We start from the raw sequence: 17,631 nt of genomic DNA on the forward strand, positions 1-17,631 counted from the left end.
CAGGTATCAAATTTTGTACTGATTTAAGATATTTCTTTTAGTCATTCTATTTACGCTATTAATCAATAATTATTTTTGTCACACAGGAGCGTTTGGTTTACCTGCTTTTCATGTTTCAGCTACTTCCAGAAAGTATATAGAAATTCTATGAATAGTATGGGGGTACACGCTTATAAGCAATTGCTTCAGTTTACTCCTTTTGTCCTATGTATGTTGCTATGAAATGATAAGGTCTACATGTAATAATGTAAAACTGCCCAAATAAACTAAACTATAACTACAATAGTAAAACAAATACACTATCTATTTATAAGTTTTGTTTTAAAACTTTTTAATGGAACAACTAAAATAAGGAACCAATCAACAATATTTGATTTTTTTTAGTACCTGAAATATTAAGACTATTTGGTGAATGTTATTGGTGCAGTAGCAGAACACGGAAACCTTGATGTCACTCACCCGGTCTGCAGTGGCATTGGCCAAAATGGTCTCTGTCACGGTGTCATTGTACTCCTTTGCGCACAGTTTCTCTGGAGCAGATTTTACAGCAATAGCTAGGGCCATGCTTCGACCGTGACGCACCATCCAGTCCACGCCAGACACATCAGCTGAAAAAGGGAATTGAAATGCAATGACATTAAATGTAATACATTTGCCATACCCAGAATTGGCATGCAATAAATTGCCTACGCTAATATTTGGTGGAAATGATTTATTTATTTATCACTCAATTACTTTGGCTACACAAATATGCTACTAAAAAGTTTTTGTAGATATATTATTATTATTCATTTGACATTTAGACAAAATAGGTCTGTAAAATATGTGATAATATGTACTGTTTTAACATAGGCCTTCAAGTGATTTATGCATGTTTAATTGCTGTTGCAACACTGAAAATTGACAGGCTAATTGTAGATTAAGTATAAACAGCAGTAGTAAAGGTGATATTACTGGTGAAAATACCGACCCAATACGTGCTGCGTTAACACTGTTTTCAGCTCATCGTCTGAGAGGAAGGCACAAAGTTCGCCCACACAGCCTGCGGAGGCCATTCGAGTGTTATCCTACAACACAAACGTCACCAGTCAGATCATTTACATAAAACCACATCCTCTGCTACACTTCAGCTTTCTGCTCACCACAAAGGAAACTACTTCAAATAAACAACTGATCTGTATCATCAAATCACAAATTACTAGTCTTACTTAATCAAATGATAAAGCAGAGTAGTATTTTGCCAATTTCCTACTATCTTCTTTGTTTTATTCTAAGGCACATTTTGAAAAAGTAGTAGCTGCAAGTGTAACAAAACTGAGAAAAGTAATACAAGACAGCTATTTCATCACTTAATCAGAATTGTACATTAATAGCAAGTTTAGCTAGAAAACTCAGAGCTGTAAAATTGTAAATGTTTTTTGTCTATTCAATTCATGTGTTTTTATAGCCAATGTTCAAAATTGTTCTCACATGTAAAAGTTATTATTTTGTAAAGCAACTTAATTTCATCTCCTGAATGTAATATGTAGTTTGTAGACATTGGCAAATGTAGGTACATTTCACTTTTAATGGTATTTAAAACTATGCATTGCTCTACAGTGTCAAAAAATTTGACATTGAAGGTCCTATATTATGCAAAATTGACTATTATGAGCTTTTAGCCATGTCAGAATGTTGTTACCTCATCAACATGAATGTTGTTACCTCACAACAATGTTGTGTTCTGTTTCGTTCACACATGTTTGAGCAATTTTTACTCTGTCTACATCTCCAAAACTGAAAATGCTCTGTTCGGCCTTGTGATGTCATGAAGCAGTAGTTTTCATGTTAACAGCTCCTTTTACCTTTTGTTCAGTAGAGATTGGCAATTCCAGGGCTGAAATTATCAAAATGATTCTAGTGAAGGGGTATGGAGTTTAAAAACACAGTGGAACACTTTCCTGTATTACCACAAGACATCACAAGGTGGAACAGATTGTTTTTTCTGTTTGAGAGCAGAGTTTGTGTGTTGAATGAAACGAAACACAACTCCGGGTATTGATGAAGACACAAAATTATGACAAGATTAGAAAATGGCATAGTGTGTGCCCTTTAAAGGAAAGTCGGTTCCCAGGATAGACTAATGCTCAGAGACACTGGCTCGTATCATACCTCGTCATGTCCCAACATGCCCAGTAATGTTGTGGTGATGTTCTTGCGGATAGCTGGGTCCACCTTGGAACCGGCCCCTTGAATCACAAATCTTAAAGCTTGAAGCATGGTCTCCCTGAGAAAACAACAAATCCCAAGTTACTTCATTTTAGTAATACTCATCATTATGCAGACTGGATGCAATACCCCTATTACATAGATGGATAGATCCCCCTTTTATTTAATTTGGTCCAAAGACCACATCTATCCGCCAACATGACTCATCACTACAATGTCAAGTCCTAATTAGGGATGGGACAATATTAAATTTTAGACTCACGATTATCGTGGCCAAAATAATCGCGATTAACGATATTATAATTATTAATCTGTTAACGTTCCGACGGCCCGGGCCTACTTTACAACTTTACAGCAATGTACATACACTTCTGTGTCACCCACACAAACAATCTACACATCAAATGAAAACCATTTTCACCTGCAATTACCACAGTGCTGACAGGAAAGACGTTTTTACAGAAAAGTCACAAAGTGTGAATCTGGACTTCACTTACCATTGAGCGCTCTGGTTCTGTCAAACATCAACATATTCACACAAAGTTGGTCTCATTTGTTCCGTAAAGGTCCAGAGGATATAATCCAGTCAAGAAATTATGTCCACAAAATAAGATCCTCCATGTCCAATCTGCTGCAGGAAAGTACTCCAAATATGAAATCTGCTCCGTCACTTCTTTGCCTTTCTCTTGTCGATTTCAGGCATAATGAACTTCTGACAGCGCCAACTTTGTTCCCCAGTGCTAAACACACATGTCAGCTTGTGATTGACACCAGTGTTGGCCAATAAGATGGGGGTTATGGGTTACTGAGGCCGCAGACAGTGAATCAGTGCTACAGATGACTGAAAGTTTACGCCCCACTCCTCCCCTTGTAGAATCAACCAATTATATCACACACATTTAGTGACGTTTTCCCCTTACAGCCAATGAGCAGCGGGACAGGATGACGTATCACATGCCATGGTTTTCCGTAAACAGACGTACCCGGAAGAAAATGTGTACTCCTCAATGCCATGCTGTAGAAATGGACCAGTCCTTGTTGCGCCGGAAGTCGACGAACACTTATTTTTTTAAATTAAGGCACTTTGGTGAATTGGGAAACGAGTGGATGCAGAAATCTGTGCATAATGGCGCATTTTACGCACTGTTGTTTTGCGTTTTAAACATGACGAAACGGACAAACCAAAGGGAGTACGTGATCGAGGACACTGTGGATGTTTGTACAAGTTAAACTAGAGGCATCTCTGACCCGGAGCGGTTCATGGCAAAGAGTAAAGATCCCACAGTGGACTCAGGAGTAAAGGACCTTATTTTTTGATGGATTGGATGCTGTTCTCGATCGGTAAGCGTGGTTTATTCTGCTATTGACGTAATTGTAGGTAAAATATACCGTGTATAATCGTTAGCTTTGCTTCTGTGCACATAGTGCGCATTCGGACCATGCGCTCTGGCACACTTGTGTTCAGCTGTATGAATTAGACTTAATTTGTCTATTGTTTAAAAGGTGTTGTTTTATTCTGCAGTTTGCATTGTGCACACATTAGCGTCTCATCTGTGCGCACGGGTGAGGCGCGCGCTTGTACGTTCCTGTGGAGAGTTACGGATCAGACTTTGTTTATTGTTGATATCTGACAGAATATAGTTCAGACAGAGATAAGCACAGAAGCTACAAGTGTCATTGCTATGTCAGAGTGGGCAAACACAACAAACTAACATCTAAACGTTGTATTGGAACTGGAAAAATGAGGCAGTGTGGTGCCGTAAAGGCGATTATAATCGTGCGCGATGATCGCGATTATTAAAAAATGCCACGAACGATTAATTGCGGACCTTATTTATCGCGATTAACGATATTATCGTATATCGTCCCATCCCTAGTCCTAATTAGCCTTTAGTTTCTAATTCCCCACCATTCTTGAAAAAAAAAAAAAGCAAAATAGAAAAAATAGCAAGTTCAATATTAACGTTATAATTTTTTTAATACCCATCATTATTCAATTATCATGTATGTCATGGCTTGTCCTGTCTTTGTCATGTACTATCTAGCATTATTAATATATTTTTTTTAAGTATTGTTGTCCCCTGATTATGTACCTGACTCCAGCATCCTCAGCGTTCCTAATGGCTGCAAGCTGCTCTGTGAACAGGGGGTCCACTTTGGTGTGGATGGAGACTAGCTGTCCCAGGGCTTCTGCTGCTCGGAGACGGACCGCACGGCTCGAGTCCTGGAGGGCCTTCAGAAAGGTGGTCTGGAGTTGAGGTAGGAAAGGCTTCAGGGCTATTCCCACCTGAAACACAGGCATTAAAGAGGGTCACAGTTAAAAAAGGAACTATAAAATATGTAACAATTGAGCCAATTTATATTAATATAATTTTTTTTATGTCCATAGTTTTGTATTGTAATGGCAGCCAGTGCATTGCATAGAATTATAATACTTTCAAGGTTGGCAGTTGTATTCCTGATACTTGCATTTCATACTGTGATGTTCTTGAGCAAGACAGATTTCCAATTTGGGTTGTCAAAAGTATTGAAAATTAGATACTAAATGATATTAAGGACAAAAATTGGGACAAACCTTTACCTTTGTTTTAAAATCGTCTTGAGCCTTATCAGAACTACTGTAATATTACATTAATAAAACTATTATGTTGTGCTGAAAATTATATTCTATTGTTGATGATTTTTTACTATCACTGTGGTATTAAAATCATAAGTATTTAAGTATTTAAGCTATTAGTAACAAAATCTAAATTTTTGTTCACTATCTCTAAACTTAAATTAGTTGAGTTTGTAAAAAATGTAAATAGATTTATATTGTTGGATGGATGACAAAAGATGATTTAGTTAACGATGGTATAGATCAGGGGTGTTCATTACGTCGATCGCGAAGGCATTTTGGGTAGATCACGTCCCGTCATCCATCCAGTCACATGACTAATATACAGGACAACCAGTCAGATTACACCTGACCTTAGGTCACATCATGGGCACTGCACACGCATAAACAAGCGCGAGTTAGCTTAACCCTATAGCGTCGGATCCTATCGTCTCCGATAGAGCGCGGTTGTGGACTTTCCAGGAGCGTAACTCCGCGCCCAGTTGTGCTCTCATGTAAATTCAAACGGCGTCTCAAAGCGGAGACATGGGGCTATCTAAATATTTTACCGTCATTACGGTAATCTGCCTCTGTTGTCCCTCGAAGATGACGAATGAGAGTGCAGGGGCTGCGGGGATTTTCCCAGTCATTTATTCGATGCGTAAAAGAAAAATACGGATGGATGTGTAAAATAGAAGTAGTTGTGTGAAAAAATGCAGTAAATTCTGATACTTCGTTTAACATGATTTTTATGGCTATAAAAAAAAGACAAAACCGTAATCAACATGATTAGCTCTGTTATCGCTTTCAAACGAAAAATGCAGTTTTACTCCTGGCTGGCTGTCAGAAGCTACTGCCCGAACTATGCATCCCTCACTGATTCCATTCAGTGTCATCAGAGCAGTAATCATCATAAAAGTAATTATGAACATGTAGGAAGTTCAATTGTGTTGTGCAGTATTATCTCATGACGTTGTGCAAGGTACATCAAAATGCACTGTACATGTAAGAATTCATAATACATTTACAAATAAATATATGTTTAACATTTTTGTATTAGGTAGTAGATCTTTCAGACACGATCATTTTAAAAGTAGGTCACTGACTGAAAAAGTCTGAGCACCCCTGGTATAGATGGTCCTAAGTTGTGCGAACATTCAGTGAATACTTATTATATACTTATTATGCCATGAAGATTAGAATGGTATGTCATGTAGCAGACCTTGGCCAGTAGTAGAGTGAGTGTCTCCAGCAGAGCAGTCTTGACAGTCCAGGCAAATCGATCTCCTAAAATCCTGATGAGCGGTCCGGTGATATTGACCACAGAGGGGCGCAGGGCTTCAGGGGAGGTCAGTTTAATGACCCCTCCCAGTGCTTTGGCCGCCTCCTCTTTCTGCTCCGGGCTGCCGGTCAGAACGCCCTCTCTCAGCACAGGCAGGATACAGGTCACCCCCTGAGGTGCAGAGAGAACAAAACAACTCAGTCAATATGCAATAATGACGTCCAAGCCTCATCCCTTTGATTTTTAGCAGTTAGCAGTTTATTTTTGCAGTTAATTTTGTATAACTTGTACATATATGTGTAGAAAATTTGTTATTTTCCAGCACTTACAGGTTCACTGAGAACAACTGAATTTGACATTTAAATCCCTCTGTGGGACATTCAAACTTCCGCAAGTGAAAAAAGGTATGTTTTTGAGGTACAAATATTATACAGTGGATTAAAGTCCAAGATAATAACTCAATATTTTGTAGGCATAAAAAAAATGTATGAGTTTATTTCATTTGATCTGAAAAGCACTTTATAAATAAAGTTTGATAGATTGATTGACTTACCTTCTTGGGAAGGCAGAATCCAGGCAGATGCTGGCCCTTCACATCTGCAGCTGCTGATCTAATGTCTCTGTGGAGATCATCTATCAGAGACAACTGGCTACTCGCATCCAGTTTCTACAGAAGACACATCCAAACATTTCATTATAACCAAGTTTGTGTCACCATCACTAAATATGTGAAAAATACTGATTGTAAAAACCTGTACCTTGGTGATGGAGTTGATCGTGTCCCAGCTCTGAGACAGGACCTCTGGGTTGGTGTCGTTGAGGAGTCTGATGAGTCCTGAGAGGAGGGTCCGGACATGGGAACTGTAGTCCAGGCGGGTGCGGGCAAAGTAGGCATTTAGTATTGTGACCGCTGCCTGTCTGAGCCCAGGGTCCGGACCGCGAGTCGCCTCCAGGAGGTCCTCAATGATGATCCTCTGTCCCACTTCATCCTCCACCGACAAGATCACAGTCTGGGCACTGAGCAGCTCCTATGGGGACAAACAATGGAAAGTTTAAACATTTATGTCAGTGAAACTCAAATGTGTTTTAGAAAGTTTGAAAGTTAATTTTAATTTACATATCACTGGCCCCATTGAATAACAATAATAATAATTTTTTTGCCAGATTTATTTTTATGTTATGTCTTTCTACTCTTCAGACCCAGCTGTATCTGTAGATGTCATTAGCTCCGTCCTCTGTCAATCAGATATTTATAGCCAAAAAAACACGAGCCATCCTAGTGATCTTATTGACATGGGCAGTTTATTTTTCTATTTTCCCCACTATAAATATAAATTACTTTGTATTAATTATGTTATGCTGTTGGCAATGTTATTTCTCACATATGCTGTTATGCTGGTCTTAATTTAGATTACAATAATTACAACAGATGGGAAATTTGACAAACAAGAACACAGGAATGTCTATTTAGACATGGCAATTTTTAATGCTTTGTAATGAGGCTTTTGAATGATTTTGAATTTTGCTCATAAAAACTAGACAGAATTTATCCCTTTTTATACTCTTGGTACTGTGTGGTACCAAATACTCTAGAATTCTATTTTAAAGTTAAGAAGGATGTAGTATACAATACTGTTCTTACCTGGGCCTCTTCCTCTGTCCCCAGTTTTTCTTTGAGTGAGGAGAGCAGTGCAGGCAAGATGACCCCTAGATGGCGTGTCAGAGCATCTCCAGCCACAGCAGATAGGAAGGCCAGTACTCGTGTGTTTACAGGAGGAGCAGTCAGCTAAAATGAATTGCAAATATTATAAGAACAATATGCAATGGTTGCAATAGGAGTTGTTAAGACATCATAACTCTTACTTTTGGGACGAGATAAGGCAGAACTGAACGGCTCTTCACCGCCATAACCTGCTTCAGTCCATCCAGTGCAAAGTCTGCTGTCTCCTCATCATCCTGTAAAAATAGAAAAGGCATTAACAAACCTGTATAGAATTAAGAGAAAAATGCACAGGCAGACTGTATTTTTCCAAACATCCAATACAATATTGTCTTTACATTAGTTTCCACTATCACAGTTGAAGCTTTGAGTAAAAAATATGATAGCCACAACTCAAATTCAAACTAAAAAAGCTCATTATGAAAGCACAACATAATAACATGACAGAAAACAGAAAATATGCAGTGTATTACCAGTTGTTTGAGCAGCATGGGCAGGATGTCATCCAGAGCTTGGTGGCCAATGGTTGCGTGCAGTTGCTCAAAGGTTTTGGCTGCAGCCTCTCTGACCTCCTCCAGGGGGTCACACAGGGCCTTTCTTACCGTGGGGACCAGGGACTCAGAGAACACCAACACCTGGAATAGACACAGCTGGTTATGGCTGGTTCTGTTTAGGTTTTTAATTGTCCTGTATGTTATTCATATGCTTAAAAATGACACAGTAATGCTGGAATTCTGTCTTTTATGCAATGTAGTATTTATTATTATTATTATTATTATTATTATTATTATCATTATTATTATTATTATTATTAAATGATCTTGTCTTCATGTTTACATTTGGCTTGGACATAAAATGCTGTTGAGTTACATCTACAATTACAAAAAAAAAATAATAATAAAATAAAAAATAAAAAATAAAATAAAATAATAATAATAATAATAAGCAGCCAGGGGCCGGAGGGGGTCTGGTTTGGGAACCACAGGATTTCATCTCTGCTGTTTGCAGATGATGTTGTCCTGATGGCTTCTTCGAGCCAGGACCTGCAGCAGGCACTGGGGCGGTTTGCAGCCGAGTGTGAAGCGGCTGGGATGAGAATCAGCTCCTCCAAATCCGAGGCCATGGTTCTCGACCGGAAAAAGGTGGTTTGCTCTCTCCGGGTGGGTGGTGAGTCTCTGCCCCAAGTGGAGGAGTTCAAGTATCTCGGGGTCTTGTTCACGAGTGAGGGAAGGATGGAGCAAGAGATTGACAGGCGGATCGGTGCAGCGTCTGCAGTGATGCGGTCGCTGTATCGGTCCGTTGTGGTGAAGAAGGAGCTGAGCCCAAAGGCGAAGCTCTCGATTTACCGGTCAATCTACGTTCCTACCCTCACCTATGGTCATGAGCTTTGGGTAATGACCGAAAGGACAAGGTCGCGGATACAAGCGGCTGAAATGGGCTTCCTCCGCAGAGTGGAGTAGAGCCGCTGCTAATACACGTTGAGAGGAACCAGTTGAGGTGGCTCGGGCATCTGCTCAGGATGCCTCCTGGACGCCTCCCTAGGGAGGTGTTCTGGGCATGTCCCACCGGGAGGAGGCCCCGGGGAAGACCCAGGACACGCTGGAGGGACTATGTCTCTCGGCTGGCCTGGGAACGCCTTGGGGTCCCACCGGAGGAGCTGGAGGACGTGTCCGGGGTGAGGGAAGTCTGGGAGTCCCTGCTTAGACTGCTGCCCCCGCGACCCGGCCCCGGATAAGCGGAAGAAAATGGATGGATGGATAGTAATAATAAAATAAATAAAATTGTGAACAAAACTGCAAAATGCATTTATTACAAAAATACGTAAAAGTGACATCTTTTCTTATTTTCTTGGGCCCAATATTCTATCTTCTGTCTGTCTTCTGGGAATCATGTGTCATGTTCCATCTATATTTATCATTAACATCCTTCTTTTTCAATTTGTATCCCCATTAAATTCATAAATCACCCCCCTCAAGTCTTTTTATTGGTCTTCCACTTTTAACTTTAGCATCCATGTACATGAATTTTTCATAATAATAATAAAGACATGTGACTGACCGCGTCTTTGCTGGTGGACTTCATGATCTCACTAAGGCCGATGCAGACTCCCTGCCTCTCGTCACTTTTGTCAGAGCGCAGTCCGTCCTCCAGAATAGGAATAATCTCTGGAAGAATTTTTTCTCCCAGTTTCCTCACAAGATCTCCAAGGGTCCGGGCAGCAATCTAAAACAATATAAAATTGTTGAGTGGAGTGAAAAGTGTAATGGAATTAAATATTTTTAATACTAAATTAGAAAAAAAGTTCAGTTCATTAAACATTCCAACATTTTCATGAAAAGGAAAATGACTCTTGTGGCTAGTATTTAAAATAAATAGGAGTGGTATTAAATTGAATCTATTTTGATAAAAACGTGTGACGTCTTGTTTGAAGCAACACCACTTTTGCCTTTTAACTGGAACAGTGAACAGTGACAGTAAAAGTACCGTTCTCTTGTCTGGGCAGGTGGAAGCCAGGAAGCCCAGCAGAAGAGTGAATAGCGTGGGGAGGATTTCTCTGAGGGTCCTGGGAGTGTTGGAGACCACAATTTTCCAAACGTGAAGTGAAGCCTGTCGCACCACCAACTGAGTGTCGGAGCGTCCCATGTAGAGACCAGAGAGGACTCGATTACGCCTCTCCGCCCCCAGTGCACTGATGATGGCCTGGAGAGCAGGACATGAGTAAGAGCCAGAAATAATCCAAAAAATGTACCACCAAGTCAATGATGCAGATGGAAATGCTGTACCTGTCCTCCTTATAAATAGACTAGTTCATTTTAAATAGTTAGCAGTGGTCCAAAGTTATTCCTCGCTTACCATATACATTTCGAGCATCCTAATTATTCACAGCAATGAGTATGTGAGTTTTGCCATTGTGGTAATACTAACAACAACTAGCATGCTAACAGTAAAACACTTTATAATTAGATGCAAACAGTGCAGAGAGGACTTATTTTGATCTCAAAAGCTGCTTAAACAATATAGCTGGACTGGGGCAAGACAAATATTGCTCAAATAAAAAATAAAAAACATCAGGTACAGGATCTTTAAACTAATAACATAATATGATAACTAACAAAGTTAGTTATTAAATTATGTGCCTAGACAATGGAACAAACTTTGTTGGATGCTGCAGTCCCAAAGTTGTCATCCTCTGAGGCAGTTTCTGTGGTCATTTTTCCAGTGACTCCAGAAATGTGGAACAGAAGATCACCAAGAAGCTGCACTGAGCTGAACCTGCAAAAGACAGGACATGGTACACCAATGAGTTTTGTCAATACAACGTGTTTCAAGAAGCAATAAAAACCTAAGAGTAAACATTTAAACTTGTGCATGCATAGCCACTACAAATAGTCAACAGTCAAATAAAGCAATGCATCTCCAACAATACATTATAGGTTTTTCAAACTGCACTTTTGTATTAGGTGTTAATATTTAGATGTGCCATCACAATCAAATGAAAAAGTAGCTGAATGGACTCTGACTTTTTTTGTATTGTCTTTTGCCTGTTACAACATCAAAAACTGTACCTAATTCTCCAAAGGTCATCGAACAGGCCCTGCTCGAGCTCGGGCAGCAGCAGAGCGATAGCGGTCTCGGCGTACATACTGATGATCCTCTGTCCTGCTCTAAGTGCCGTGTCTCTCACGTATTCATTCTCATCTGCCAGAGCCTAGTGGGCAAGCAGGGAAGTACAAATCAGTATCAATGAACGGGTCTGGGGCAAATGCAGACCACAACAAGGAGCCATTTATTTGTAGAAATTAATGCCATTTATGAATTATATTAATGCATGGTAGTTTAAATATATTAATATATTTTACCTGTTTATTTTTCAAGTTAAACAATTATTTTAGAACAGTATCATTGTAATTGGTAATTTTTATACAGACTTATTTTCAAATGCATTTAATATTAAAAATTACACAACAGCAACACAAATTGTGATACCACTATTACGGCCCAGACCTTATGCTGTTTTCCATTTTATTGTATCAGTCCTATGTTTTGTGTGTGTGTTTGAATCTCTCCCCTTTCCCCATGTAATCCTGGCTGTGTGAGCCCTCCCTGCAGTTTGGATGACCATTTTGCTCCTGGCCAATCTTGTGGCTCAGTTGCAGTCGTCTCCCCCATTTAAAGAAATTCAGCACACCTGCTCAGGGCTGCTGGCCTTTGTGGCCAGTATGTTATTTTCTATGTGTCTCTTGTTTGACATGTCACTAATGTGGAAGTGACTCTGTGTTTGAGGTTATGTACGGTAAATGTGTCTCTTGTTTTCTGTCACTATTGTGTTGTGACTGTGTTTCCGACACACTGACTATGTCAGTACTGACTGTTTGTCAAGATTTTGTCATGTCATTGTAAAATTAGTTCCTTAGTTATACTTGACATTTGTTACACTTTTGTTTTAACCTTGCACTTTACCTTTTGTTTGAATATTTTAGATCCCTTTTGTTTAGTTTACCTTTGACATTGCTATTCATTAAACTACTTCTTCTATCTTACCATTTTTCCATCTGTTTTTTGTTACTTCCCTGACCCTAGACAAGCTGGGTTGTAATAACCACCATGTTAACAACAATCCAATTACATTGAGAAAAATTACATAATACATATAGACAAGTCAGCAAGATAGATGGTATTTTAAAGTGGCTTCCCTTTAGATTTACTGTTAAAGAAAGAGGGCGCACCTTGAGGATACATGGAATGATGGGCCCCACGTAAGGAGTGAACTTGTCTCCAAAGGTGAGGGGGAGGTAGATAAACATCATAATGTATCCATCTCTGACATGGGAAGCGATGTCCAATTTACTGGCTGTTTGTACCACGTCCGGCATCAGCTTATCTAGCTTCTCCACACCCAGGCCAGCCATCACCTCTGCCAAACCTGCACACAGAGAGATATTGATTAGTTTTTGTGCACTTCATTGCCCCCATAGTGAAATTTGATGGGGGAAACTGGAATGCTTGGTTCTAGCTAATCTAAAAGCATATATGCATTTCTTTTATGTTTTTAACTGACCTTGAGCAGCTCCAGAGCGGTCCACAGAGCTCTGTTCAGAAGCTAAGGTCTCCATGAGCCAGGGCAGCAGGTCATCGAAGCAGGACTCTCCCATCCCCTTCACCATGGCTCCCAGGGCCTTGGCCGATACTGTACGTACCTAAAAAAAAAAGAGAAGGCATTTTATACCCATCTAACCTCCAACTGTTCAGGAAAGTATAGAAAGGGCATGGCGGCAGTACAGTAAACATACCTCTGGCACTGGATCCAATAGAGAAGTTTTGAGTCCAGGAATGACACTTGGAAGATAGGGTGACAGATCCTATACAAAAAACAACAGGATGTCAGAACATTATAAAGTATTTGGTATAGTCTTCTCTATTAAACTCTTGAAATCTCTGCATTACCTTCTGGTCTGTGAGGGAGTACATGTTGCCAATGATCTGTGCGGCCATCTTGCGAGTGTCTGTGGATCTGTCCTGGAAGGCCCTCTGCACAATGGGCATGATCAGCGCGAGGGAGGGCGCGTCGATGAAGTGGACAAACTTAGTGTCTAGCAGCGTCTGAAGACATGTCTGGGTCTTTCTGGATGGGTCTGTGAGAGCGTCCAGGAGAATGGGGGTGATGGCTGAGGGAAAGAATGGAATTATTATTAACAGCTATTAAGAACTGAAGCCTTGTTATTTTTTTTTTTACTAATATATATTTCTTTTTTGTGTTTCATAATTTTTTCCTTTTTTTGTCTGAAATCTGACTGACCATCATTAAAAATGTCAGTAAACTCAATTGTGTCTAAGGAAATGTGCCTTCTGAATTGCACCCATTCTTCATTAGGAATAGGCAGAAATAGGAATAGAAAACCTTGTCAGGAGCAGTGGACAACAGCAGACCAGTGGCCGCTACCCTTTTTCACATCGCCAGGATCTTTTCAAAAGTACCTAGTTGAAGGAGTAGCCTAGTGTATATCTTTCATGGATTCATGGAGCACCAAATTTTACACTAAAAGACACATGATCCAGGAATCGCACCCAAGACATTTTACATCAATAACACCAAGCACAATTAAACACCAAATAATTCCAATATAGTAACCAGTATGTATTCCTAGGGGTCTTTAATCTTACCCAGGATTTCAGGGTTGCGGATGACGGAGCCGATCTGCCTCAAAGCCTGTTGTCCGGCCTTTTGGACTTTCACATGAGAATCCGTCAGGACCTCTGTCAGCTTTGGCACGATGCTCGGCAGGCATGAGGACAACTGCTTAGGAGCACAGAATGCCATGGCACCCAGCAACTCCACAGAACCTGAGGAGAAGAAGGAAGAGATGTTCACATGAGGTGCATGGAAAAAGCAATTGTAGTTTTCTGTAGTTTAAATTTCCAAATCTAAATGTCTCCCCACCTGCTTTAGTTCTCCATGACTCCTCCTCCAGAGCCACGAGCAGAGATGGCAGCACCAGCTTCACTCCATGAGCACTCAGATTCCTCATAACAGCTTTGGCACAGTCATCTGCGGCCTACAAAATAGAATAATGCAAAAATGAATTCTAACTTTCACATATAAATGAAATTTACAAGAAAATAAGATTACAATAGTTTACCTCTCTGACATACTGGTTACCATCTCCAAAGCAGAGCAGGAGATGAGGCAGAACATGGACGACATATGGTTCAAATAACTTCCCCAACATGTTACACAGCATCTCAAAGGCAAACAGAGCACCTACAAGTAACAAAGACATTTATTTTTAAATAAATTGGTGGCTCAAAATACTTGTAATAATAAAATGTTAAGTTCATGGATACTATACAAAGCTCTCTGTTTATAAGGTTTCATGCCTTGCACTTCAAAAGTACTTGCTTCCAAAGTGAGCAAAATTCAAGGGCTAGGTTATTGCAATAATACTTAAAATATCAAAATTATATACAAAAAAATTGTATGATTGAAATTCAAAAGCAAATTATGTTGCAAAAAGGACAGGGTTATCTCAAATTGTTGGTGACACATCAGACAATGGATAGAAATTAGCCTTCAGCTATAATCCAGTGTGTTTACATGTTGTATCATGTCTGTCCACTTACATGCTCTGTCACAATAAATAAATTAATTAAAAAATCTTGAAGTATATGGTATATAAGAAATTTGAAAGGGGAGGCAGGCAACTAATAATGCAAGAGATAAGAAGTGAGGAAGCAGAACATAGCTATAACTTAAACTGCCAAAAACAATTAAGTACAAAAATTATTTTAAAAAAACAAACAAAAAAACACCAAAGAGCAACTGTGAGTATATTGTCAATTATATTGTATTATATCTCTTTTATATTGTGATTTTATCACCATGCCTACTTTATACTTACTATACTATACTTTATTTGAGTATATGATCCTCATGTACCTTCTCTGCGTCTGAAGTTCTTCTTGTCCTGGATGGCATCGGTCAGCGTGGTCATGATGTCCTGTTGTTTTAGGGCCAGGATCCCAAGACCTTTGACCAGTCCAGCCAAACCATAGGCCGCCCCCTTCCTCTCGGCATATTTATCACTCTCCAACAGCAGCTGCAGCAGGTTCCTCACGATCCCAGCTGCATCCTCTTTGATGGCAGGGACAAGGGGAGGCAGACAGCTGGCAACAGACTCTTGGACCTGAATAAAGAAAAAAAGGAGGGAACAAAATCATAATTATGACTCTCTACTGTAATCTTCATTTTTCTTAACCTGGTTATCATCAAATTATTTGTTTATATGTTGTGGTGGGCAATAGTGACAAAAAATATGATCAGAAAATATTTTTTTAAATATCTTGACAACAATATTTAGACAATATTTTAACTATGCTTCAGAAATGTGCTAAAATGTCCTTGTAAATGTTTTTGTTGAGGCTTGAATAAAATGTGAATGGACCATAAAATCAACCAGAAAAGGGCAGCGATATCATTTTATACCCTTATGCTATGCTATGAATGTTTGTGTCTCTTCTAGATGTCAGATTTAATTATTTTATTTATAGAAAATAAACTATTCTAATTCTAACGATTCTAATTTTGGATCTTCAAAACAACTATCCATTTTTCATTAATATATTTCCTACCTCTAGGTATATGTATTTTTTTTAAGCAAATTTTGATGAAATATTGCAATGCGACTTAAAGTTTAGGGCAACAGTGTTATTTATATAATCTCTATAATGTTAATAGAGATCTTTCCTTTTTGAATAACTATTTTATCATAGTCTGAATAAAATATTGTAACAATGAAGAAATATATTTGACCTCTAAATAGCACACTAAACACACCATAAAGACGGTGCATTATTTGAATGAGGAGCATACCTGCTGTGAGGGAGTGGACAGGGCGGTGATGAGTTTGGCCATGATGGGTTTGACTTTGGGATCGTTCTTGTCCAGATGTTTAGCCAGAGAGCCCATGAGGATGACCACGCTCTGACGGACCGAGTCGTAACTGGCATCCTGAGGGGCGTTCTTCAAAAACTCCTCAAACACGGGCAGAAGGGAGCTGACATTGTCCTGGGAAGGAAAAAAATACAACTATTATACCCAAAGAAGATGTCATACATATTGTGGTGTTTTTGCTATAACTCTTTCACTAAAATAAATTTGATAATAAAAAGTAGAATGCATTGTCTTGACCAAAGAGTAAACATGTGTCATTGTGAAAATAATTAGCACAAATTTGTCATATTTAGGTTATTGAACAATTCTTTACATATTGTGCTGTTGAAATTAAAACAGTTGGAGTAAATGTATGCTAAATATATAATTACCTTTCCATGTGTATTGAGGGCAGAGAGAGCCGCGTCCAACATGCAGCGGCGTACATCAGCATGGCGATCGTTTAGTGCATCAGGCACAAAAAAGAGGAAGAGCGGAGTGATCTGTGACTCGTCTAGGTACTCCGACAGTTTGTTCAGGGCCAGAGCAATACCACACCTGCCCAGAGGAAAACCAAAGCATCAAATACTGTCATTTTTATATCATGTGATCTAAATCAGCTTTTTTTTTTTTTTTTTTTTGCATATAGAAGAGCGTTAAAGGTTTTCTGCTCATGCCATACCTGGCCTCCCATTGATCAGGTGGAGATTCTGAAATGACCCTTCCAAGGCCATCAAGAACAGGGGGTGGTCTCTAGAAATATAAACATAATATTACTTCATTGTTTCACAGACAAACTTAACTGATAGCAGAATGTCGTACATATAGCTTTTGCTGGTACAGCTCAGTGAGCTGGCTGAGTACTGTGGCAGACTGGTCTTTGTATTGGGAAATTGCAGAGGACAGAGCTTCAGCTGCAGCTAATCGAACAACCTCCTCATGGTGAGTGACGTCACCGATCAACAAAGCACACAGTTCAGGCACCAATTCCAGACCAAGAGACTCCCACAACCTAGAAGATACCAACCAGAGAGTTGATTTAATTATGTAAAAGAAAGATCTTTAAGAAATATACATTTGAAGAAAAGTTTTCTATGTAAATTTTGCTCAATCAAAAATAAATATAAACCTTTGTCATTATATACTGTACATTTGGTTTGGTTGTAGTAAATCTGCTTACTTTTCAGCCAGGCTTCTTCCTTCCTCCTCCACATCAAACCTGGCAACCCAAAGTCTGCGCAGTAGACTCATGCCACTGGGCTCAGCACTGTCGGTGGGCAGTGCAAACTCCATCTCCAACAGGCCCTAAGGCAATAGTAAACATGTTGAATTCACAAAATTTGTGTCTACACGTCAGGCATGTCAGGCATTTCATTTTACGAATGGATCCTTTGATA

The 17,631-nt window shown here is 39.4% G+C and overlaps 1 protein-coding gene across 1 annotated transcript in view; it reads right to left on the reverse strand.

Moving 5' to 3' along the window:
* Positions 1-17,631, reverse strand: part of gcn1 (GCN1 activator of EIF2AK4) — a 28,728-nt gene that overhangs the window by 1,696 nt on the left and 9,401 nt on the right. The window contains exons 28-54 of the mRNA XM_033973325.2: positions 17,415-17,539; positions 17,057-17,246; positions 16,917-16,987; positions 16,627-16,792; positions 16,175-16,369; positions 15,242-15,488; positions 14,445-14,566; positions 14,246-14,360; positions 13,969-14,148; positions 13,252-13,472; positions 13,098-13,166; positions 12,866-13,004; positions 12,534-12,730; positions 11,373-11,515; positions 10,962-11,079; positions 10,291-10,506; positions 9,865-10,029; positions 8,280-8,441; positions 7,950-8,042; positions 7,729-7,872; positions 6,845-7,114; positions 6,640-6,753; positions 6,027-6,257; positions 4,302-4,495; positions 2,152-2,266; positions 971-1,067; positions 460-608 (exon numbers count right to left, since the gene is read on the reverse strand). Of these exons, the coding sequence (XP_033829216.1) occupies positions 460-608; positions 971-1,067; positions 2,152-2,266; positions 4,302-4,495; positions 6,027-6,257; positions 6,640-6,753; positions 6,845-7,114; positions 7,729-7,872; positions 7,950-8,042; positions 8,280-8,441; positions 9,865-10,029; positions 10,291-10,506; positions 10,962-11,079; positions 11,373-11,515; positions 12,534-12,730; positions 12,866-13,004; positions 13,098-13,166; positions 13,252-13,472; positions 13,969-14,148; positions 14,246-14,360; positions 14,445-14,566; positions 15,242-15,488; positions 16,175-16,369; positions 16,627-16,792; positions 16,917-16,987; positions 17,057-17,246; positions 17,415-17,539 (4,248 nt within the window). The remainder of the gene's footprint in view (positions 1-459; positions 609-970; positions 1,068-2,151; positions 2,267-4,301; positions 4,496-6,026; positions 6,258-6,639; positions 6,754-6,844; positions 7,115-7,728; positions 7,873-7,949; positions 8,043-8,279; positions 8,442-9,864; positions 10,030-10,290; positions 10,507-10,961; positions 11,080-11,372; positions 11,516-12,533; positions 12,731-12,865; positions 13,005-13,097; positions 13,167-13,251; positions 13,473-13,968; positions 14,149-14,245; positions 14,361-14,444; positions 14,567-15,241; positions 15,489-16,174; positions 16,370-16,626; positions 16,793-16,916; positions 16,988-17,056; positions 17,247-17,414; positions 17,540-17,631) is intronic.

The sequence above is a fragment of the Periophthalmus magnuspinnatus genome, chromosome 9 (genome assembly GCF_009829125.3).
Source record: "Periophthalmus magnuspinnatus isolate fPerMag1 chromosome 9, fPerMag1.2.pri, whole genome shotgun sequence".
Classification (NCBI taxonomy): domain Eukaryota; kingdom Metazoa; phylum Chordata; class Actinopteri; order Gobiiformes; family Gobiidae; genus Periophthalmus; species Periophthalmus magnuspinnatus.